This window comes from Rhyacophila brunnea, unplaced genomic scaffold (genome assembly GCF_057557595.1).
Source record: "Rhyacophila brunnea isolate RB1 unplaced genomic scaffold, BYU_Rbru_1.0 scaffold_23, whole genome shotgun sequence".
Classification (NCBI taxonomy): domain Eukaryota; kingdom Metazoa; phylum Arthropoda; class Insecta; order Trichoptera; family Rhyacophilidae; genus Rhyacophila; species Rhyacophila brunnea.
Window position 1 is genome coordinate 20,306,270 of NW_028232893.1, and position 27,050 is coordinate 20,333,319.

The following is a 27,050-nucleotide window of genomic DNA, read 5'->3' on the forward strand; positions in this document are numbered from 1 at the left end:
GATAGAAGTGGTATTATAACCCATTCCATATTAGGAATTTTGAAAACAGTTCGTTTTACGAATTGAACGAGAGTTCTGGGTTCGATTCCCGGTAAAGACACGATATTTATGGGTTTTTCTCAAAACCTGGGTGTTTGTGATTGTTCAAAATTACTAACAACCACCTTGTACGAAAAAGCAAGGACATGGTTCTTAATAATTCTAAAAAAAAACAAGGTGATTATTTTATTTCTTCTATTGGCATTCCCGAAGACAAAATAGCACCTTACGTTATTATTTTTGAAGTATGTTGCTGTGTTAACATAGCCAACGTCCGTACTTCTCGTGTATCGTGAATCATTACGGAAGCCAGTCTTGTGAAATAATTGATCAGTAAGGCGTTTTGTTACGTCTTGAATAAGTGCATACACTGACTCAAAACTAATAATACGTCATGATGACATTCCAAAACTGAATATATAAGTAAACTCCTAGCTCAGTTTCTTCCACCGCGACGTGCCAATAAATAGCAATGTAGAGTAAATACTTCATAATTTTGCACTTTTTACTACACTGATACACCTCTTTGCCTGATTACCTCGGATAAAATTAGATCAAATGGTATTCACTTATATTGATATACTTATTTAGTGATAAGGAAATAAATATATACTTAATATAAGTAAAGTTTTAGAATATATTATTATTGTCCGGCAACTTCATCTTGGCTACGTGGCAAATCTGTGAACTACGTACAGCTAATCGAACTTCCGGTTTCAAATTAGGAACGCCCCCAAATTTTTCATTACATTTTTGACACTTCGTATTGGACGCATCTATCAATTTACGTAATTTGAAGCTTTTTATATTCAAAAGATGTCTAAAACAATACGAAATGATGTTCGAATTATTATCAGTAAACTTTTGATTTATTGCGAAGAAGAAACAGAGTCGTATTTAAAAGGCGAGCCTATACAATACTTTCAACAAGCCCATTTGACGGGTTTCTGTCATGTCAGGTATGTCAAAATTCAGTGTTGTAATACTAGAAATATTTCCCCAAATACTGGAAATTATGTTTATATATTATAAAGTTATGTGTATCGTAATCTATTTTATTAATATTTTTAGACGTATAATAATTAAGTATAAATGATCATTAGTTAGATAATGAATTGTCCTATTTTTTCCTAATTATTTTCCTAATTTTTAAACCGATAAGTAGGTACATATTGTTTTAAAATTTATGTAAGGTGGATATAATTTAATTTATAGAAAATTATTTTCACAGTATGTGTTTCTACAACAATTTTACTAAAAATACGATATAAAGACATCATTTGTAAATTATAAAACATGTGATTGGGTCATCAATATAATATTGATTATGTTATATCTTTCTACTTCTAGTTTTTTAGTCATAATTTGTGTTCTAGTTATTTAATTAATAAATACCTGCAGCAATATTATCAGTTAATGTGGGTTCAATGATACATTTCCTTCCAAATTCAATAATTACGCTGTATTAATTAACCTAATATAATAGTAATAATTAAGAGGTGAAATTATTTGAAAAAAAAATTCTATTGATATTTATTGAACAATAATTAGACTTATAAATTAATGTACTTATAAACTTACTGAGAATAGAATTGATATAAACTTAAAACCTAATTTCGCGGGATATGTTTTCTCAAAAAATGACAACACTGTGAAATATTCTATACGCGATAAGAGCGACTTCCTGTTGTTGCCTAAATAATGTTGTCGTACTATAAGTAGGTACATCATTTTCATCCTAGAGCCAGATGAAAGTTATGAAGTGGCGACTCTACCTAGTATCGACTAATCAAAACTTCAAACTTACTCTTCTTTACGCTTTGTGGATTTTGTAAAATTCTTTCTTACATGGAACTCTATAACAAACAAAGCTCCACAGACTGAAGATTATACTAGTAGACTTTTTACGTCAATTATTAATTTGTTAGCTTACTCTTACCTAATTGGATGCATGCTTTTGATCAAACACAATGACATGACGGAATTAGCCATCCATCCAGCATGATTTAGCATAAAACCATATTGTTTAAAATTCAAAAACAACACTTATGGTGAAATAAGCCATTTATGCTGGTCAATTAAATTTCAAAAGAGAGCTGATTTATCATAATATTCATTTTTATTTACAATTTACGTAACAAAAACACACACCTGACCAATCAACTAAGAATCAAACATGCATTTTATTGTCACTTCAAAATACTAATACGATGCAGTCTTTCAGTCAATACAATATGCTATACAAATATTACAAACACACACTCAGAGACTCTTATGAGCATTTGTATTAACAACATCACATCGATGGAATAAACTGAGTATTGTTCTCAATCACACGCATCCTATTTGATCTTCTTATTATAACCTCACCTACCCTCGTCTTTATTATTACCCCATACACACATTAAAAATACAACATATTATTAATTATACCAAACATCGTCTAATGATTTAAAGATATTTTTTATTAAATTATTACATCAATACAATATAACAAAATTCAAACCTCTTAACTATCAGAAATCGTTGGACATGTTCAGTATAATTAATAATGCGGCGCTTTTACCACCTACTTTTAAATCTATGAGGTTTACGACGATATATGGGTATAGGGTGTTTTGAAAGTAAAAGCTGTTGTTGTATTTCATTACGTTTCATTGCATTGACATGTCACTCTTTAGTGTGTTTTCGAATTAACAGACTTTGTCCATTTGCTCTTTTACGGTGTCCTCAAATAATGATGGATATAAATTACCTCACTTACCCTGAAGGCTTTTGAATAACTCATTTTATTTATTTTAAATGTGGAATACATCCCCTAACCTCTGGCAGTATTTAAAAAAAAGACAAATCCAATTATAATAACAAACTTAATTATATATTTTATATAAAATTTATTAAATGTTCTTTTTTTATTTATTGCAGTAAGTATAATGAATAATTTTTCCAAGATACAAATTATTGACTTAATAAAGTTTTAGTAGATTGTTTTGTTTGGCAAAAACGCAACCTTTAATATAACGTTATAATTTAATTAGGTATCTCGGAAAGTAGATCAACAGCACCCGCGATTGCAATATTATAATATCTAGAAACCAGCCATTATTTATATATTGGTAACGATTTCAGGGTGTTAGCATCATTAACAACAATAATTTTAATATGATATTACCGAGCTGTACCGAATTTCAGGTCACCAGCCATACGAAAAATATAGTTTAAACGGAGAAATGAAATTTATTATTATATTAATCTCGTAAAAATACACTTAAACTAAATGCAATTTTAGATATTATTCATTTATCCACATATTATTGGAGGTTTGTATTAACAGATTTTCATTTTTACGAGAAATGGATGTTAGCCACTTGCTCAATCTATAAGGTCCATACTTTGACTCTAAATATAAATAAAAAAACAATAAGTGTATTTTCCAGACCCAGGATTCGAACCTGGGACCAACGACATTATAATCCGACGAGTAAGCGGCTCAGCCATCGTGGGCGTAGAAAGATATACCAATATAATATAATTGTGACGTCAACGTCTCCATATTCGAAACTGATAACCCCCTCCCGTTATTTACATACCTACCATATAGTAAAACCAACATATCCCTTCTACAGTCTTTTATATTGCATACAGTACTATACAGTCACAACCGTGATCTTTTGATTCGAATACAATGACAGTAAACTGTCAACTATGCATTTATGGGTCATATTTTTTTCTGCAAAACATTTATCTCAGATTTTCGCTGAATATTTTTTGGTTCAAAATAAATGTTTTTTTAAATATTGAATATTCTGGGCGTAATGTATAGAATATGAATAATATAATATTATTACATAGTCGACAGTCTATGCATATTGTTTAATAATATTCAAACGACTATTTTTATTTGTAACCACACAAACTTCAAAAATCTGAGATAAATGTTTCGCAGAATAAAAATCAGAAACTTTCACCATTCCATTTACATATTTCAAGTATAAAACCAAAATACGTCCAAGTATTTACACTCACAGTAAAAGAGAGCCATCTTTCAAACGGCCCATTCGGAGTGCTGTCCACCCTTCAAGATGTCGTTTAAGTCAGAAAGAGAGAGGAGAGAGAGAGAGATAAATGTAAAAAGGCGTCGAGTGTCGCCAACGTCACGTCGCGGCGCCCTTCGAAGCCTGTGATTAACCGCGAAAGCCTCCTTTATATTGCACCCAGCTGTTACATAGGTACTTTTTGCTTTTTATTTAGAGAACGAGATTTTCTTCATAAATTTATTTGATAAACGTTGTCTGTAGATAAAATATACTTAGGAATTAGCACGAGTATTTATTATAATGCTATGTTCTGTATTTTTTGTTTAGGTCTTAAACATTAAATCGCTAAAAAGGGGAATAAAAAAATATTTGTTCAATATTATAACTTATACTAGAAGGCATGGCCCCCACGTCCTAAAGCGGGCCCCCTACATATCGCTAAGTTTAATGGTATGTGTGATTCCCAACAGAAGCGTTTTCAAAATTGTGTTAGGCATAAAGCCCACCAAAAAAGCGCTCGGTGCTCTCACTACTGAGTAGGCCTCCTCCCACCCGCGCATTACCCTTCACTTATGTAATAATGGGCCCAAGAAGCACATCATAATTATTATTATCAGCGTCTCTCATAACAAAGCAATAAAAATATTATATTATTTCTCGGGGCTTGTAATTAATATTCACGATGACATCATTCTACCAGCGAAATATTGGACACGCAGCAAACTAAACAATGGGTTCACTGTTATTAAATAATGGCTTCTCGCCCGTCTATCGACGACGCTTCGAGATGCGTGATTTTGCTTGCCGTGTTCAATGAATGGACTACGTTGTATTTTCGTTAATTCGTATCGCTGAGAAGCCAAAAAACGATGAATCATGGGGCACGCGGGCACAATGCGTCGTCAAATCCAGTGTGTGCTGGCGTATTTGATTACGTTGTATTTTCGATGATTCACATAGAATATGCGCGAGCGCCGCAAGTCCGCTTTAGTGGACTTTATGCCTAAGAGGTAAAAAATATAAACAGTGTATTTTTATCGATTTTTTTTGTAGTTTTAATACATCTACTTGAATGATGGAGTTATCGAGTATTAACACAAAACAATAAAAGATTGCATCTTACAGCCACATTTTTACAATATTAATATCCTCCTCGTGAAATAGCACCGCAGGCAACTTTAAAGCACATTTGTGATGGACGTTTATCTCACATATGTGATCGACCCGTCACGCCGCCCCCCAGAGCCCGGGCCCCTAGGCTAGAGCCATGTCAGCCCTCCCCTTGTGGGGACCATGCCAGAAGGTATATGGAAAAAGTATCGTAGGTAAATAGTTTTTCAACACATTTTAAAGTAGACGAAGACAAAAATTATGCTCGTATTTCTTAGATAGGGTCAATCCACTGTAGGATGAAGGCCTCCCATAGGTCTCTCCACTCTTCTCAGTCCTTAATTCTTTGCTGCCACGCAGATTCATCAAACTTTATGAGCTTGTCCATCCAGTGTTTTTTAGGGCACCACAACTCCACTTATGTCATTGTATATGGCAGATTATGTAGAAAATTATTATTGCGGAATTTATAATTGCAGTAAGCTATTTACTGAGTTTGCCATAATTGAACACTACGGGAAATTTATATTAAGGAATTTGTATTTGCTGTCAGTTATTTAATATCGCCGATCAATATGCTGAGACGGATTGAGTTGTTTATCCTTATAAAATATATTACGTATCTTTTCGAAAGCACGATTTAGATCAGTAAATGTGATGTTAGATGATATCCGTGTACAATCACCATAAAACATCAATAAATACCTAGTACCTAATAAACTAAAATGCAGATCATTAACGTAACATGATATACTCGTTAAAGTATGTCGTATAACGCGCCGTTATTCGTACCTTAACGGATGATCACGCTTCATGTAAAATATAACGCTATTATAAACACGGACGTTATCCGTGGCACATTACCGTGTATGCATATCAGATTTCTCAGTTGATATCTCTATCCAGTGAACGTCAACGCGGCGGTGCTTGTAGGATTACTAATGCGTCTTCATTCAGTCCATAGTCCATGTATACCAGCAAACATTTACGTAAATTTCATAATTTTTAAGCATTCGATTTAGAATTTTATTAAGATTGAATAAAGCACAAAATAACATATTAATGTGTCAAAATATAATTGGTTGTAAACAGTGTTGTCAACTGTCGTTTACAAAAACATACCAGATGGGGTACGAAAACGGTTACATGTAAGTTGTACGTGTGCAGTTCATCGTGGGACACTTATTCGTGCGCCGCAGTACGTGAAACATGAGTTCGTATAACATTTTATCAAATGACGAGTTCTTCGTTGAACATTTCACCGTGGAATACATTTATACGTATCTTACCTTCAATTAAAATTATTCTTATTATTCTTTATTAAATTAACTCAATTAACTTTCTTAAATTAAAGTATTCTTACCTTCAATTAAAACCTGCCTAAATCAAATCATAATAGAATTCAAATAAAAAATATTCTTCTATCTATGAATAATGCTATAAAAGCATACATAATTTTAGATTTTTATAGATAGAAGAATATTTTTTATCATATTATGTATTTTTATTATGTAAATATAAGATGCCCATGATGACGGAGCGGCTTAAGCGTCGGCTTATAATATCATGGGTCCCAAGTTCGAATCTTGGGTCTGACAAAATAAGCAATATATTGTTTGTCAATGTATGTTTGGAGTCAGAGTGTGGACCTAAGAGGTTGAGCAAGTGACTAACATAAATTTCTCATAAAAACAACAATCTGTTAATACAAACGTCTACTCTGTGGAGGTCCATATGATATTCTTAGGATCGGACAAACTCAAAAAAAATCCACCTAATGAAGACGCTTTACATAATATGATGTTTAAGACTAGTTTTCGGTAAGTGCTACTGCCGCCATCTTGGAAAACGGCGACTGTTTTAAAAAAATTCACTATTTAACTTTTATTTGAACAATATTTTTTTTTTAAATGAACGCAAATTTATAACTACTCCAATATGTACAACGTACTAGTTAATTTCGTCGTAGTTAGATAGGACACCCGTGGCTTAATTAGTGAATGATATTGGCGCGAATCTAATCGATACGTGTTCATGACGTCATTATCATTTTCTAGTAAGTATTTATTTTCAGCCATTATTGAGATATAGCTGAAAAACGAAAAACCTACCGCCATTTTCCAAGATGGCAGCCCTAGCACAGCAAGAGTGTTGATTTTTGGTATATTGTTACTGGGTATTAGCAGCATGGCCCCCACAGGGGGGGGGGTTGACAGGGCTCTAGCCTAGGGGCCCGGGCTCAGGAAAGGCCCGGCGTGATGAGTCGACCAGATGAGTGAGATAAACACAGACCACAAATTTGCTCTAATAGTAAAAAAGTCGCCTGCGGCGCTATTTTACTTCAATAATTAAAATATTTGATTGTGCAATGCAATTGTTAACTGTGTGCATATTAAAACTATAAAAAATCGCTAAAAATACACTTTAATTTTACTGCGTACACCATGGAAAACGCTAATGTAGCGCGTCACACTGCCTTTACCCTTAGTGATAGGAAGGGGGGCCCGCCAAATATCCTAGCCTGGGGGCCCGCTTCAGGATGTGGGGGCCATGATTATCAGTATACATACGCACCGTCTCTCTTTTCGGGAATCATTTGAAGGTACTTCCAACACCCCTGCTTAATATTTTGTCAAATTTAATATACAACTCTGTCACCAATACCAAGCTGTCATATCCTAAGAATTTCTGGACTTTATTTACTGAAGTTCTTACGTTCATGGTGACAAAAATGCTGCCGATCTCTAATTTACGTTAAATTATGTATACTAAAAGGTTTAATATATTATGTACATATATGATTATAACACCGTAATGAGATCGAAGATCATATCGGTGTAGCAGATCACACGTTCATTATTATGTTCGCTGTTAATGACAAAACTTTGTGTTGGTATTCGGTGTCGCTATTTTTGATAGGTACTATTAATATTTTTAATGATATTATAAATTATTAATTAAAATTTGTTTTCACAAAATTTCATTATAAACAAGCCAACCGATTTTTAAGCGAGAGATTGTTTAGCATGCCAGCTTGCGCATTTCTGTATGAGTCGAGTGCATTAATATTTATTTTCTGTTAGGTATGCTGACATACTGTATTTAAATGCTAAAAGATATCAATATTAAATTTGGCCAAGTATTTTTTTCGACTTATACGTGGTTTAAATGAGAACTCTGCCATTCTTAGTGATATTGACTTGTGTGTCCTTAGTAACTATCTTTGAAAGGTGCAGAACTAATCTGCTATTGGTGATGCCAATTGGGAGGGCAATAGCTCTGTTCAACCAAATTGCTTCGGATGTTGATGTATTCCACCGTTGTTTTAAGAATTCTTAAAATAGGGTTCACTTAGCTCATTCGGTGTGATTCCGTGCTTTATAATTTTTGTACCTATTTACTTTTCATACTGTTTTTTGTGATATATTTATTTTATTTCTTCTTTACACTGTTTTAATACTATTTCTATGTTTTTAAATGAGATGTTGTGAACGTCTTAAATGTATAATTTGTAATGTTTACTGCATGTTTAAAAAAAAAATGCCGATATGGGCTGTGGAAAAAACCACGACGTGTAAGAACGTCATAAACAATATTTGTCTCAATCTCGTTTCTTCCTGTAAGTTGAGTATTTGAAATATAGGCAATACCATCTAGCTTTGCAGTATTAATAATGGTGTGACAACTAGCGTGGGAAATAGCTATCGACTAATAAACTAACGCGCATGCTTTAATAATATATAATTATTGTTTATTTATTATTATTTAAAATTTAAAATAATTTATATTAGTTCATGTGATACGAACTCTAAAAAACCTGACCCATTTTCAAGAAGACTTCGAAATAATGAATTATACAGACGTTTTAATTGTATATTATTATCATTAAGACCAAAACAGGTTGATGTGGGTCCAAGTTTTTTTCTAACATTTTTTTCTATCCAAATATATTTTATTTATACAAAAATAATGTTGAATAAAAATGGACTGCATAACAAAATGACCATTAACATTTTATATAAGCTATCTTTCCGGGTTTTTTACCCAGAAACTTTTTCAATACCGAGAATTAGAGATAAAACACTTTTCAAATGAAATAAAACTATCCTTTGATGTAGCATTACAATATAACAAGCCGTCGTTAAAACGGAGGCTTTGGCGGGAGGCTGCGCTTCGCTCGTTAGCCTTTAGCCGTTGGGCCGTTATTCGTTACACAAAAAACCACACCTCTTCAAACAGTTTTTCATTGTGCTTCACTACATTATTAATTATAATTAATTTATACATTTATTATTAACTATCAGTTACAATCAATGCTAACATTTTAATTACCATATTTAAATAACACGTTAATTATATCTAATGGCCAACGACTCCAAAAGCGCCAGTCGTGGTGTTAGCAGTAAATGAGTATTACTAGGAAACAAGAAGTATATTGTATATTATAAGCAATACGACTGCCTTACTTCGGATTTTGTATAAGAAATTAATTTATTTCTGCTTTAATTTATTTCTGCTTTGAATAACTACATCTAAATATAGAAGTGTTATATATTTTGTATCTAAATTCTTATTTTATAACGGTAACTGATAAAATATAATAATGCCATTATCATATTTTAGGTTATATTCTTGTAAACATGTTAATTTTAGCTGTCATGGAGTCCATATAATAGGAGGTTACAATATAATATTTTATGTGATATTTTTCAAAGCCTATGAGTTTGTTATTATTTCACGCTGGCAGGTTCTTTTAGCTTGGTCTTGTTACCCGTTCAATATGTCCATGTGGTGGAGAAATACAGGATGCAAACCAAATTCTCTGGGAATGTCCTGAAATGTGTACGGAAAGGGAAGAGCTGCTCAAGACGGTTCAACCAGGTGTTGGGCCCATCGGACCGTGACGGCGATTCCTGAATGAAGCAGTGCAAAACTCGTCACCGAACCGCTTCAATTGAAGCTCGTAAAATTTTTAGTTTTACAGGAGATATTGGGTGTACAACAGAGCTTCGCGTGAAACGGATAAACGGCATATAAGTGCGAGTGAGAAAGCATTCAACATCGTTATACCTCATGTCTATGCGTTAGAGTAAGATATAAAGTAAACATGTCAAACGGCACTATTGTCAAATTAAATAACATTTTTATCCATTTTGGTAATGACTTCATATTTAATCAGTACTTACCGTTAACGTTGCATGATTAAATCATTCATTGTTGAAGTACGTAACCAATTAATCTTTAAACACGCTAGTTACGTCTCCAATATAACAATATTACAACATGATTACAACACGGAATTTTCGTTGTATTTTGCAAACAAACATGTGTGTTTCTGTATTACAAAATCACAATAAATACATCCTTAAATGAGAATTGAAACACGAAATAATAATTTTAGCGGTAATATCTGGTAATAAGTGGTAAATGTAAAACAATAGATCAACAGCTTTCTCCAATATTACGTACGATACGAAATCTGACGTTTGTTATGTCAAACGGAGAGTTGCGAGCGCCCCTACCGTGAAAGCATGTGTACTACCAAAGCCTGGCCTAGTGACACCCAGCGGTTGACTTTTAATATGCTACAGTTGAAGCAAGTTGTGTAAAGTTTGCGCAACTGGTCACTTGTGCTTCAGTCGTGAATTGACCTCCAGGGTTGCCACAAAGGCCAATTTTATTGCATTTAGAAAATTTGCGGCGCCATACTGCTAGCGTGAAGATCTCTTCACTTAGAATATTCGGCAATTTCGTATTAGCTTTAATTATGTTACTTACAATAATTTATAATATTGCCTCTACATACTCATCTCTCCCATGGCTACCTTAATTTAAAGTCATGTTAATTTAGTCAAAGCACATTTGAGTGTATGGCGACTTGGGTAACTGCTTCTGAGACATTCCCAGTCATAAAAAAATTATGCTTCACCATCAAACGTAGTGTCCCGCGATACGCCCGATTAAGACCGGGTGTGGTGCGGGACTGGTGAGGTTGGGTGGGGCCATTAACTTCAACGTTTCACTTCTATTACATTACTGTCATTGGGCCTTGGCCTGGTGTAGTGTTATAAAGAATCGTATCCGGAAATTTGTACCTAAACAGTTCACCGCAGGACACTTATTCGTGCGCCGCAGTACGTGGAACATGAGTTCATGTAACATTTAATCAAATGACGGGTTCTGCGTTGAACATTTCACCGTGGAGTTTTGTACGTTTGCTACAACATGTGGAGATGTCTTTACTAGGTAAGTTTAGGTTAGGTTAGGGTTAATCTAATTGGAACAGTACTATTTGCAAAGTATCGCCGCATTTTGTAAGATACGTACAAATGTATTCCACGGTGAAACGTTCAACGAAGAACTCGTCATTTGATAAAATGTTATACGAACTCATGTTTTACGTACTGCAGCGCACGAATAAGTGTCCCACGATGAACTGCATACCTACAACTTACATGTAACCATAAAGAATATAGAATATATATAGACATTTCGCTATGAATATATATATTAAAAATTTCGCGCTATCTACATTTTGTTTTCAGTTCTCTAGACATACTTTGTCTAGAGTAGGAACGATATACCATCTGAAAGAATCTTAGACCTGCCTGTTCTTCGTTGGTTTATTGTTGGATAATATATGACATCAAAGAATTATTTAAAGGAAGCCTCACCGTGGTCTCTTAGGTTTGGAACTCCAGATCAGTTCATCGAAAATGTTACGATGGGAGTCAGTAAAAAAAGCTTAGTTAGTAAATTGCTGTTAAGATGTTGCCCATTTCATTGTCGGATCCAACCAAAGACGTATTAAAGATCCAACTCACTGACTGAGTAGGTACATATTATTATTATTTTACATAGAAGCAATGGTTTAATAATTATTATTATTAAAATTAACAAAATGAATGTCTTTATTTTTACTAATGATTTATTAACTTCACTTTTCAACAATAATATAATAAGTTTGGTCAATAAATCTACATATAAACAAATAGTATCAGTTGTCAACATGGGAGACATTTTTTACGAGCAACTCTTCAAATCGTATTTTTTTTAAACTTATATATTATTGTTTAGGCAATATGTATTAATTATTTTGTGTTCTATATACGATCCTAAAACTATCATAATATGGGTCTTCATAGAGTGGAGGTTTTCATTAACAGAATTTTGTTTTTATGACTAATGGATGATAGTCACCTGCTAAACCTGAAATTGAAAAACAATATATTGTGTATTTGCCAGACCCAAAATTAAAACCCGGGACCCATGACGTTATTTACATAATATACTGAACTGTCATTCGGAGAGTGGATAACCGCTTACAGTGATACCCAAGGTGCACTATACGCACACATGGATACCCTAAAACCCTGCTGGATATACTCATAACGTTCGGTGTATGTACGCGGCAGCAAAGGTCTAGGGACCGAGAAGAATGGATGGACCTAAGGGAGGCTTTCATTCAGCAGTGTATCTACCCCGGCTGAAATGGCCCCCACAAGGGGGGGGGGGCTGACAGGGCTCTAGCCTGGAGGCCCAGGCTCAGGAAGGGCCCGGCGAGGCCAGTCAAATAGATAAGTGAGATAAACACACAATACAAATTTGCTTCAATAGTAAAAAAAAGTCTATTGCTATTTTCCTTCAATAATGTTATTACATAAAATTACCTATATGGTTGTACGATAAAAAATTAAATTTTGCATCGACACTCGACAGACAACTCCTTAATTCAAATGGATGTATTAAAATATACAACAAAAAACACTAAATATACACATTAATTTTACCGCGTACACCATTTGGAAAACGCTACTGTAGAGCATCACACTGCCTTTATCCTTAGAGATATGTAGGGGGGGCCGCCAAAGATCCTAGCATGGGGGCCCGGTTCAGGTTGTGGGGGCCATGCCGGCTGATGATGATGATGATGATAGTGAATTTGACAAATTATAAATTTAAAAATCAAGTTCACAACATGACATTTAAAAACAATGAAATAGTATTAAAAAAGTATAAAGTGTAGAGCCTGTTATGCACCTTGGGAGAACAATCAACTGATGCTCTCGATGTCTAAGACAATTATTATAGGCACACACAAGTCAATACTACTAATAATGGCCTACATGATCTTATTAGATCGGACATGGTCAAAAAAATCATTTAAATTATATGTTTTCGAACTTTTGCGCGCCCGGGTGTTACGCACCCCCAACATCCTCGCTTGGCGCATCCCTGAATGCTTGAAATTAATAGACATCAGTAATTATTTGAATTCATCTTCATTTATTCAGCTAAGTAGCAATAGTCGATCCACTATGGTTGATACATTAAGGCTATACTTCAATTGAGGCATGGTCTAAAAAGATCGTGGCTAGGCGATGCGCGTATCGTGCAAACGACGCGTGCCGAACGAAATATAATTTGCCATAAAAATTTAACATGCGTCCATTTAATGTTATGTTTATTGTTATATTACTAATCATAATACGATTTAAGAATATATTCATCTGACGCCATGACAAAACAAATCGACGTGTGCACACCTCGACTATAGGTCTCCGATTGGCGACGAGTGCGAAATTTCGTCGCACCTACTGTTGAAAATTATTTGCCGTTTCACTGAATTACGCTCTTAATAAATTTTCGATTTGTGGTTGGATTTAGTCTGTATCTGCAATGTTTCCAAGGCAGCAGTACAAACTTTTACAAAGTTATTTTTTTTTAAATAAGCCGCTCGCCAGCCTATCCTAATAATTAAGGAACCTTCCCTCTAATCCAATTTTCGTCAGCGAGATTTTAGGTTAACTTGCAATTAACTCAAAAATTTGTCCCCGGAGATCGAAGGCTCTCCGAAAATACTTTGCGATGGCGAAAATCAAAATCGTTGTTTGAAACTCGAGATATCACAATGGGTCATTAGTGAGATTGCCCAAGTAGAAAAGTTGATCACGAAAAGTTTAGGCATAATTACGGCTCTGGGATTTCAAAGCTATCTCGCCCAAGTGAAAAACTACCAGAATATCACTTATTATAATCTTTTAAAGATTATATTCTATTGAGGAAAACAGGGATAAAAGTAACATTTTTTTTATTTCAGTGCATTTATTTTTTTTACGTTTTTTATTAACTACAATATTTGAGTTACTTGTGATAAACACGCAAACATCGTTGGCGAGGAGTGGAGGTAGGCTTAATATTCGACATAAATAGTGTACACTTAACTTTGTCAGTCGTATTTATTTGTTTTCATTGAACTAATAATACAATTTTCAGACAGTGATGGTTGGTTTCTTAAATTCAACAACATCTTAGCTAACCCAAACCCTAATAGCTTAGGAATGCTATTGACGATCCGACAAAAATAGTTTACATACATACGGCGTTCACTAGTGTTTTTTAATTTATTAAGCCCTGCCTAACCAAATCATAATCGATAAAAAATATACTTATATCTATAAATTATCTAAAACTTTGCCCTTAAACCGTACTTAAACCAAATTACTATTATCTACTATGGCTTAGGATTAGGCATGGTATAAATTGAATTTTAAAAACTAACCAGCACCATCAAAAAATTGTATTCTTAGTTCAATGAAAATTAATAAGTTAGACTGATAAATTTTAGTGTGCATTATTTATGTCAGAATTAAGCAACCTATCTTACCCTTTGCCACTAACAAACTTAACATAGACCTCTCCAAACTAAGCAGCCTCGTACCACACTATTAATGGAGTGTATTAAGAGGCCCTACATTTGGTGTGAAGTATTAGTAAAAATTTTACACCTGGGATTTTCTCAAGAGTAGATACCCAAGACTAAGATCATCACGTGCTGTATGCTTTGACTAAGTTTACAGAGACTTACTAATAATAGTGCCCATGGGATAGAAGGGCATAATACATTGAACTAACAAAAACGAATGATTCTAATTATTATTAATAAATATATAGTACTCACCGTAAACAATATGGACATACTTACAACAACGTATGATGATAGCTGTTTTAGCTACAAACAGAACGATCATAATATATTACTATTTAACTGACTTTCTACTTTCAAGACGTTAGTCATGGCGGAAAGAGAGAGACCATTATGTTAACACAGTCACTGCCGACCAGTTAATTACCACAACTCGGTCAGTGCTCAATACACGCCTGGCGTGTAGCATTTAGCTTGATAATTAAATGTAGTAATTAACTGATCAGCAGTGAATGTTTATGTATCTAATTGCCACACGCCAGGCATATTTTGAGCATCGACTGGTAATCTATCTCCTTCCCTTCGCATAACAGAGGCGTAGTCTCATTTTATTTATTTACTTCACTAGAAATATAAACTACTACGCACTATTTTTGGATGGTAAAAAACTGTTTTCACTTATATGTTTTTCTTTTTACTAATCATATTTACTGAAATAAAACTGTGATGACAAATAACCAATTCACAAAAAAATGTCATGTTATTTATAATAGTAAAGGAGATTTTGCAAAATTGCGACTTTGCGACTGTAAAATATCTAAGAAATAAATTAAAAATTTCAGCGAGACTATTAAATTACAGAATGACAAATGTGTTGCGTACGTACCTTGTCTCCCCTACTGTGAAGAAATATTGGAGGTACCTATAAGAATTTAACAAACACTGAAAATGGTTAATTTTTCGAAGAATTATTACAACTTTTGGAAAATACATTTTGAAATCTTTCAAAGAACGCGGATTTGATCGGTAAATTAGACCTCGTTTTTCATTTATTTGAATAGACGCTTTACGTGCCTAGAACATCTGTTTTGGATGCCGCCTGATAGCGTGACAGCACAGCCACACGGATCCTGTCATCATAAAGATCGATTTACACGTTGCAGAGTCTACATAATATTAGTAGAATACGCGGAACGTGTAAATGGTGCGACAATTTACGAGCTTATCTTTCTCTTCTATACTATACTCCTAGCTCAGTACAGTGAAACACCGATTCTACGGTTTTCAAGGGATCCTAAAAGAACGATAAATGCGGGAAACGATAAATACGAGATATATTATAATATATTAAAAAAACTCGTTTTTCTCCTGGATTTTTTTCGACATCTTGAATTATTTTCAGTTTCTCAGCTATAGTTCCAGCTTTCTTCATGGGGGTGTTTTAGTAGCGACTTTGAATTAAAAATTCAAATTAAATATAATTATAATTTGAATAAAATTAAAAATTAAATATAATTAAAAAAATTTAAATTAAAAAAAGCCTGAGCGCCGGCCGACCTGTGCAAACAAAGCGACGCGACTGAAAGGTGTGTATGCATCATAAAAAAACAACAACAAAAACGCAAGTGAAATGAAAAATAATAACTAGATAAAAAGAACTTTTTATATACTTACCACGTTTTTAAATTTTCTGTTGAATCATATAAACTTGACAATTCTATGTATTAATAATTTAGGACAAATAAGGCAATTGTCAACAAATCATTTTTTTGCTATTTTGCAACAAACAAACAAATATAGAATACTGAAATATCATTTTGATTTCCATAGTAACGCACGTATATATTAATAATTTAGTTTCTAGGACCACCCCCTTAGCAACCGATAATATTGGATTGGATTACGGATTTCTTCCGAAATAACTTTTCATACAAAACAGAATTAACTGAAAATGAATTCAATTCCACTTAAAGATGGCTAAAAGTATTAAAAGAATGCATTGGCATCGTGTTCTGATAATATATTCTAAAAGTTTCAAATGTATAGCTAGTCGGGAAGTTAGTTAAAAATTGATTGCAAGATTTGTACTGGATAAACAACCACCGGACAAATAAGAATACGACCTAATAAAAACATTGTAAAATACAGCACTCGCTACGCTAGCACGCTCTTTTGGTCATAGTTATACCGCGGTACAACTACGGCCCTCGTAGTCCAGCCGGGCTTGATTCCTGATGAGGTCACAATATATTTATGTGATTATCTGAAAGTCTGGGTGTCAGTGATTGTTTCACTTACTAACTACGCTACTGTTCCACTACACTAATTTGGGCCTCGTGGCCTGTTGTACCGTTAAACATAATAAAATAATAATGACAATATAAACGAACGAGATGCGTTCAAAGTTGTGCTGGAAGAGGTCAAGATAAGCCTTAGGGCTTGCGCAGACAGAGAGTGGTCGGAGTTCTGCGTTCAACCGACCGTTGACCGCTGACGTTCAGGGACAGCAGACAGGTGGCGGTCAACAATAAGCGTTCCATTTGTTTACAAACGTTGTACTGACACAAGCGCTGCATAATGGGAGACCGCTATATTCAGACTGCGAGTGGAAGTGAGAAAGCACCGCTGTTGCGTACTCACTCCCCCGTGTGGTTTCGCTCTATGTTGTGTGACTGCTCAAATTCCTATGACGGGACTGGACGGGAGGTACGGCGTTCTTTGTAATTCCGGGCATAGAACTCCAGAACTCTAGCGTTCCAATTGACCGGCGCGGTCTGACCGCCGGCTGTGTACCCATACAGTATGAAGTCCATACAGTACAAAGAACGCCGAACTCCGAACGCGGAACGCAGACCGCCTGACCGCGCTCTGTCTGCGCAAGCCCTTAGCTAGACTCTCGTTGTGAATGGCGTACACTAGACTTGTGAGTGTACAGAATCTTGTGTTCATACAAAACAGAATTAACTGAAAATGAATTCAATTCTACTTAAAGATGGCTAAAAGTATTAAAAGAATGCATTGGCATCGTGCTCTGGCATATTCTAAAAGTTTCAAATGTCTGTAACAAGGGATGGTGTGATGAGGGGTAGGTGATGAATAAAATCAGAAGGTTTTGATGCGTATAAAAGTAATTCCCCAAATTTATTATCCCTTAACACAAATTACAGATTCAATTTACAGCTTGAATAATACAAAATTTATAAATTAGATTACGACGATAGTGTTTGTGATAAAAGTTATTTTAACGTTGAAGCGAGCGGCGTGTTATTAAGACGAGCGAATTTAAGGTACTGATTTCTTGTTGGATTGCCACGTCTGTTTTTATATTGAAAGTAGACAAAGGAAATGCTATCCACAGCGTGGGTAAATTTATTGTTTTGTTCCCACATTGCGGATAGATTCCTGGGATTTTGTCTGCGAAATTTGATTAAGGTACAAACGTTATCAGTCCAACAATGGATTTCACACGACACAATGACAGGAATGCACTGTTTACTCGTTCATTCCTGTGATGGACAACTGACACCCGGCACTTAAGCATTTCTTCAGCCGGCGGGAGGTGATCATATGTCCGTTCTCACGGCAGTGTTTTGCTGATTATTAAAAATATTGAATTATTAAAATGTTGTAATTTTTAGGTTTTAACTGCTATCTACACATTGCACTGTCTGCGGACTACTTCCACCCTCATACCCCCCTTCCAGCGAAATGCGGCACGCAAATCGCGATGAAAGTAGGTAGAGGTGGTCGCTTGAAGGTCCAATCAGATCTGTCTCGGTGGATGCTGCGGTGGTCTGCATCCCGGGACGTCTGCTCTCATGTCCTTGATGACTCTCTTGGTGATGTGCTTTTTGCAATTTGTCCATAGCAGGTAGCTGGAAACTGCGGCAATGATGACGATAATCAAGGCAAGCGTTGCCCACGACAGTTGGCCTGTCGACGTGTCGTTGACAATTGCTCCGCCCGACGCAGTCTGTGCGACGATGATCTCTTCCTTTGTCTGTTGTGCACCCATTTTCGTATGCTGGTGTCTCTTGGTGATGATGATGGTAAAATACTGAATAATCCAGTTGAGTTATCCGCATTTATTGTGAATAAATTGTTTATGCCTGCATTTTGAATATTGCGTACACCACTGACCTACATTCTAGGTCGATGTGTGTTCTTGCTGTCGCTAACGTTGCTGTTTTGAAATCGGAAACTCCGCGTGCTGTTTTGAAACACGACCCCGATTGCATTGTTCGGCTCGTGCCTGATGTTGTTGACCGATATTTGCTCCACTGGCCTAGAGACGGTCTGGAAAATGGACACTTCTGCCGTATCGGGTAACACGAGCTCCCACGGTGTCAGGATTTTTCTCAGGCTGTTCCATTGTTTTATTTTCCTTGAGAATGTACGCTGGTTTTAAACGGTCGATAGAAACGGTGACGTTTTTTCCTCTCTTGCAAATGACATATGTTCGCGAATTGCGCGTGATGACCTCATATGGTCCGGTAAATGGAGATCTTAGCGGAGTTTTAACTGTATCATCGCGTAAGAAGACATGTGTCGATTTGTTAAGGTCTTTGAAAATGAAAACGCGTTTTTCGCCGTGTTGCTGGCTTTTCACAGGTTGCAGTTGTTGGAAATGTTTTTTCAGGATCGTGACGTAGTTGCTTGGGTCTTGGTTTGTGCTGGTTTGATGGCACAAAAATTCCCCTGGTAGGCGTAAGGGTTCGCCGTACACAAGCTCAGCTGCTGTCGTCTTTAAATCTTCTCTCCAAGCTGCTCTGATTCCCATTAACACTGTCGGCAATGTTTCAGTCCATCTCTCATTCTCGTGGCATTTTATAGCGGCTTTTATTTGACGATGCAGTCTTTCGACCATACCGTTTGCGGCTGGGTGATATGCTGTCGTGTGAATCCTCGCCGTACCAGTCAGACGATTTAATTGTCTGAAAAGGTTCGACTCAAATTGTTTGCCTTGATCCGTTGTCACTCTCAAAGGCGTTCCAAAACGGGCGATCCAACCATTGTAGAATGTACGGGCGATCGTTTCCGCTTCTTGGTCTTTAATCGGAAATGCTTCCGGCCACCGCGTGAATCTGTCAACGCAGGTGAGGCAATATCTGCAGCCTTCAGACATAGGAAGGATGACGATGTCGATGTGGACATGCTCAAATCGTCCTGAAGGTGCAAAGTTTCCGAGTGGTGCTGATATGTGACGTGTGATCTTGTTCTTCTGGCATTGAAGACAGTTGCGGGCCCAATTTCGACAATCCGTTTTAATCGACGGCCAAACAAATCGTTGTGTGACAAGTTTGACGGTCGCATTAATTCCGGGATGTGAAAGTCTGTGGATATGATTAAAAGCTGCTTGTCGGTGCGGTTTGGTTATGAAAGGTCTTGCGATAGGTGTTGACAAGTCACAGAATACTTTTATGTCTGTGTCGGGAATAAGTACTTGTTTCAACTGAAGTACCGATCCGTCACGTAAAAATGTACTCATTTCGTTGTCAGTTTCCTGGTCGGCTGCGAGGTTGGCATAATTCAGTGTGTCTTCAACGACTTCTATCCTAGACAAGGCATCAGCGACGATGTTGTCTTTTCCAGCGACGTGACGTATGTCGGTCGTGAATTGTCCGATGAAATCGAGGTGTCTGAATTGTCTTGGTGAGCACTTGTCCGATTTTTGTTGGAATGCGAACGTAATGGGCTTGTGGTCGGTAAATATGGTGAACGTGTGAGCTTCTATCATGTGTCGAAAATGTTTGACAGCTAGATAGATAGCTAAAAGCTCGCGGTCGTAAGCGCCATATTTTCTCTCCGCTGGACTTAGCTTCTTTGAAAAGAATGCCAGCGGTTCCCATTGATCGTCAACTCGTTGTTGAAGTGCTGCGCCAACGGAAGTATCGGATGCGTCACTAATTATCGCTAAGTGAGTCCCCTCACTTTTCGGATGTTTCAATAGCGTTGCTTCCGCCAAACTCTTCTTGCATTCCTCGAAGGCCTTGATTGCTTCTGGTGTCCAGATGATAGGTTCTTTCTTGGAAGTTTTTCCTTGCAGGAGTGAGTTCAGTGGAGCTTGCGTTTCTGCGGCCTTGGGGACGAATCTCCTATAGAAATTCAAAATTCCCAAGAACCGTCGTAGTCCTTTTTGAGTGTCTGGGCGGGTGTATTCGCGAATAGCGCTGACACGATCTGGAAGTGGTCGAGTTCCGGTGCTGGAAACCAGGTAGCCAAGGAATTTAACTTCCTCTACTCCGAAGTGGCACTTCGTGGAGTTGACAACCAGGCCGTACTCCTGTAGGCGTTTGAACAAAATTTCCAGGTGTTGAAGATGCTCTTGTTCTGTTGTGGAGGCTACCAGGATGTCGTCTATGTAGGCGTAGCAGAAGTCCAGACCCTGCAGAACCTCGTCAATGAAGCGCTGAAAAGTCTGGGCCGCATTCCTCAAGCCGAAAGACATAAATGGAAACTCGAATAATCCAAAGGGTGTTGTGATGGCAGTCTTCGGAATGTCCTCTTCAGCCACTGGGATTTGGTTGTATGCTCTCACCAGGTCGATCGTGGAGAAAACTTTCCTATCACGCAATGTTTGTGTGAAGTCTTGGATATGACGCACGGGGTACCTGTCAGGTACGGTTCGAGCGTTTAATCCGCGGTAATCACCACATGGCCTCCATTGATCTTCAGATTTGGGCACCAGGTGAAGGGGTGACGCCCAAGAACTTTCAGATGGTCGTGCTATTCCAAGTCTGGTCATGGTTTCGAATTCCTTTTTGGCGATGTGAAGTTTGTCGGGAGCTAGGCGTCTAGGACGTTGAGCTACAGAAGGTCCTTCGGTGGTTCGTATGTGATGTCTCGTGTTGTGGATGACTTCTCTACCAGCTCCATCTGGGCGCGTGAGATCCGGAAACTGCTGCAGTAATCCATGATAAAGGGATTTACCTGCGACAGTTTTGACAGTTGCTATCTCAGTGCTGCTGTGGCGTCCAGAGGTTGTAAGTTGAGTCGTCTGATCCAACAGTCTGCGATTCTTGACATCGACTAATAATCCGAAATGGATTAGGAAGTCAACACCAATAATGGGCTTGGTGACATCTGCAATCACGAATTTCCAGGTGAATTCTCTTCGTAACCCCAAATTCAGCGTCAGTGAGATACTGCCATACGTAGCAATGACAGATCCGTTTGCTGCTGAAAGTTCGTACTGTGATTTTGGTCGGCGCCCCTGTACTTTCGTGCGTGGGAAAACGCAAAGGTCCGCTCCGGTGTCGATAAGGAATTGTATTTTCGTGGCGTGGTCGGTGACGAAGAGGCGGCTGGAGGTAGGGCTGTAATCGCTGGCCGCGCTTAGCGACTGCCCGTGGCGTTTCCCTTGTTGAAGGTGCATGGTGTGACGCACTTCTCCGCATCTTGGCCGAATCTACGATGATACCAACACATGCCAGGTTTGCTGTGGCTTCGGTCTCGCGGTCGGGAATGGTTCCTCCTTTGGCTGGCTGATCGTGACTGGTGACGTGGCCTTGATGGTCGGTTTCCTCTTGCGAGCTCTTTGGAGAGCTCCTCGCGAAGAGTTGAGATTTCCTCCCGCAAGGTGATCACCAGCTTGCTGATGCCGCACAGGTCTTCCATCGTGGTTTCAGCAATGGATGCCTTTGATGTGGAATCTGCCATGGCGTCAGCTAGGTCTGCAACCTTGTTGAGATCCGCGTCCTTCTGTGTCGCCAGTACCAATTGCATGGTATGTGGTAAGCGACCCATCCAAAGCGTGCGTAGGATGTCATCAGTAACGGCTGCTCCTGCGAGAGAACGTAGGTGGCGCAAGAACTGTGATGGTTTGCGATCACCAACTTCCTCGTGCTCCAGTAGTCGTCTGGTCTTCTGCTCCTGGGTAGAGCTCAGCCTTCTCGTCAGCTCCGTCCTGAGGTGCTCGTAGGCTCCTTCACGAGGTGGGTTAAGGATGATGTCTCGAACCTCTGAAGCGTAACGAGATTCCAAAGCTCCCAGGATGTATCCAAATTTGGTCGCGTCAGTCGTGACGCCAGCTGCTTCGAAGCTTCGCTCCACCATGCAGAACCACATTTCCGGGTCTTCTGGACAGAATGGTGGGATCCTCACTGCCACGCGGCTGATCTGAGGTGTGGTCTGCTGGGCTGGTGCTGGTGTTGTCGTTTCTCCTCCGGCATTGCTGCCATACCCGCTGGAGAACTGTCCATTGGGCATCTTGACAAGGCAAGTGAATTTAAGAAAATTAACGCGGGAAAACGGATGTTGAAAACTGCGCGGGAAAACGAGCTCCAACGAAAAAATAATTCTCTCACAAACACAGTAAAATAGTAGTTAATAAAAAAATTAAACGAAGTCTGTAAAATGAAAATGAATGAATTGAATTTTACTTTACGGGTCACCACTGTTGCAAGGGATGGTGTGATGAGGGGTAGGTGATGAATAAAATCAGAAGGTTTTGATGCGTATAAAAGTAATTCCCCAAATTTATTATCCCTTAACACAAATTACAGATTCAATTTACAGCTTGAATAATACAAAATTTATAAATTAGATTACGACGATAGTGTTTGTGATAAAAGTTATTTTAACGTTGAAGCGAGCGGCGTGTTATTAAGACGAGCGAATTTAAGGTACTGATTTCTTGTTGGATTGCCACGTCTGTTTTTATATTGAAAGTAGACAAAGGAAATGCTATCCACAGCGTGGGTAAATTTATTGTTTTGTTCCCACATTGCGGATAGATTCCTGGGATTTTGTCTGCGAAATTTGATTAAGGTACAAACGTTATCAGTCCAACAATGGATTTCACACGACACAATGACAGGAATGCACTGTTTACTCGTTCATTCCTGTGATGGACAACTGACACCCGGCACTTAAGCATTTCTTCAGCCGGCGGGAGGTGATCATATGTCCGTTCTCACGGCAGTGTTTTGCTGATTATTAAAAATATTGAATTATTAAAATGTTGTAATTTTTAGGTTTTAACTGCTATCTACACATTGCACTGTCTGCGGACTACTTCCACCCTCATGTCTATCAAGTCGGGAAGTTAGTTAAAAATCGATTGCAAGCTTTGTACCGGAGAAACAAACACCGGACAAACAAGAATACGAGCTAAGAAAAACGTGGTATTATTCAACAAAAACGGTCAATCGGGATAATATTTGTGACGGGACCATAATATTTAGATGATATTCGAGGAAAACGAGAAATCGGGGAGCGGTTATTCGGAACGAGAACATTGTTCTTATGGGTGTTTGGCGGGGGACTTTCAAAAATGAACGATCCGTGCGGGAAAACGATTTATGCGAGAACAGTAGATCGGGGTTCCAGTTATACCCTATAGATACTCAATTAATTCACCTAAAAACCTTTTAGAACTATGTCATTACTTTTAAGTTATTGCGCGGTTTAACCAGTATGTTAAAATTAATAATCAACGATTTTATCTAATTAAAATACTTTATTGAATTCATTAATTAATTAACAAGTATATAATCAGGTATTTAACATATATAACTTAACAGCAGTGGCGAAGGCTCTACAGTAAGCAATTATTTAAAGCCTATTTTCTAAAAAAAATAGATCTTCAAGTAACTAATTGAATTTTAAAAATAAATAAATACATAGAAAAGTCCATCCAATTGAGAGTCATCTATCGTCAGAATTTAGAAGTTTTATTTTATTTAATAAGGTTTATAACCATATACCCATACTAGCGCCGCCTGGATTCAACTATATTATGAATTAATTTGACCCCTTTTCCAGATCTGTTTTGTATGACTTCAGTCTAATGGCGCCAATCACTGTCTGGCTTTTTATTCCGAAATCATAAGTTGTTTAGTTTGCGCATACATCGCTAGGGCACATTTATTCGAAATAATTATTAAGAAGATAATTTAAAACATAATTTCTATGGGATTCAATCACATATAAATATTGATTATTAAAAATATAAAATAATTTATCTCGCAATTTTTATTTATCAGTTATTTAAACCAAAGTCTTTGTTTTAAATATAGAAGTATTTTAAAATGTCTAGTTTTATGGGTTAAATTATAAATTGTTATGGAACATATTATACACAACAACGGATATTTTCAAAGATGATAGGTAATATGTTTTGAGCGTAGGTATGTTACGTTTATAAATGTTAAGGAAAATACATAATTCAAACTAATTATATCAAACTAATTGAGCTTTTGAAATTTCATCGATTTAGTGTACCATCAGTAGTAATATTAGGTTATCTTCTTATTTCCCGTAAATATATCTGGCAAGCGTGGTTATTCCACAGCCTACCTCTTTCCAAAAGTCACCCTTTGCCACTGCTTAACAGTATGACTTCTGGTACAACAGTCCCTGCTATATTGGCTGCATGCGCAATATATAGTTTTGATACTGGATAGAAATGTATCTTACTTGCGATATTTTCACATGGACAAGGATTAGGGGAGAGTCTCCTTATCAACAGATGACAAAAACATCATAACTATCGACCCTATGATGCGAACATCACCATTCATATTATTACACCATCTATATATCAGTCTATAATGAATATTTAATCTAAAATGTATCGCTTATTTATTCCCTTATTATACGTTATTTCGATTTAACCAAGGTCGGTTATGTGCAGGCTGTTGCACCGAATTTTAAATTACGATGGTAGTGCTAATTATTGATGATCTTCGAATACAATGCGGTAATCTGTTTGCAATAAATGTAAAATTTCTATTTCAATATGAATCAATCATTATTTTCTACAAACAGTTTACCAGATTGCAATCCAATTATGAGAAATTACAGATTCATGTCACAGCCTGACTAGCATAATGGACCTTCGATTTAACAAAACTGGACATTCAGTACTTTACGGTATAAATGCCCTAAATAAACAGAACTTTTTAAATCTAATTATTCGTTAGTATAAACAATATATTGTGAAACAGAATATAAACCAGCTTAAAAAAATAACGCTGCAAAATAAATTAATTTTAAATGGTATTTTTAACTAACAAAAATGAAAATGAATTATAGCTGGTAAATTTTCCATAAAACAACACTGCGAATTATTAGAAGTTTTTCCAATGTATTTTATTTAATTTCGCTTCGTATATAAATAATGAAAAACTCCAGAATTAGGTACTACGAAACCTGGGCATACAAATCACATTATCGGTGGAAAGTTTTTGCCTGCCTATCGTAATTCTCGAAATTCCAATGTAAGAATGAATTTATTGTCGATAATTTCTCCATCTAAATTCGCTCGAGTAAAAAATATATTACAGACATTTTTCCGTTCTCTGTACTTTAAATTTCGTTTATTTTTAACGTGAAACATATTTATTTAAGGCAATGACTTATAAAATGAACCAAGATCATTTTGAATCTAATATTTTTGCCATTTTTTTTCAGAATAACTTACCTTAGGTATGCTTTATAATTATATAGGTATACCAGCCTCTATATAACCTTACTATTATTTGGAATAGATTTTTTTAAATTATTATGAATTATTTGCTGAAATCAGCAAATCAGGCGCCTGACATTTACTAATACACTAATACGCAGTGCGTATTACACACAAATCTTGTCACTGTGTACAATTGCAAAGTTACATGGAGGATACTATATATAATAACCTTTATTATAAAAAGTTTCAGTAGTTCACGAGCAAAAAAGAGCCGAAGAGTGTATATAATATAACTAGATTTTTAGCAAAATTATTGAAAGAAATGTTTTTATTTTAATAATACTTTGTTTATTGAATAAATAACTAGTTTTACAAAATATAATGTAAAATTTCGGATCTGTTGAGTTCTCACAAAATTACATTCATAAAATGGCCGTGGAAATATAGTAATCGAGGTCTTTTTTCCCCTACCTATCTCACTGACCTTGAAGTCGGATTTACACCAAAAACATAGTAAAGAATCTTTTCATAGTTTCGTCTCCGCCACGAACAAAAAGAGATAAGCGATGTGAGCCTTGCCTGAGCACTGCCGGTTGTGAGTTTCGAGCAAAGCTAACCTTACCTCCACCTCGTGTTACCACGTCTAAATGAAGTGTTCTTTCGATACAAGAAGACAATTAATTGAGACAGTTTGCCAATTTCAATATTTATAGAAAACGGATTTAAAAGACTATCGGGATACGGA

At 36.5% G+C, this 27,050-nt stretch overlaps 2 protein-coding genes across 2 annotated transcripts in view; both read right to left on the bottom strand.

The window, feature by feature from the left end:
* The window catches only part of LOC147069673 (ras-like protein family member 10B), a 317,782-nt gene that overhangs the window by 137,646 nt on the left and 153,086 nt on the right, over positions 1-27,050 (bottom strand). The window lies entirely within an intron of this gene.
* On the bottom strand, positions 22,228-23,373 carry LOC147069675 (uncharacterized). The gene has a single exon (XM_085950302.1). It carries the CDS (start codon positions 23,098-23,100, stop codon positions 22,228-22,230), a length of 873 nt encoding a protein of 290 aa, XP_085806428.1. The 5' UTR covers positions 23,101-23,373.

What these genes read in the sequence shown, in the direction of transcription:
- LOC147069675 (XM_085950302.1), bottom strand. Translation starts at nt 23,100, where the DNA reads ATGCCCAATGGACAGTTCTCCAGCGGGTATGGCAGCAATGCCGGAGGA.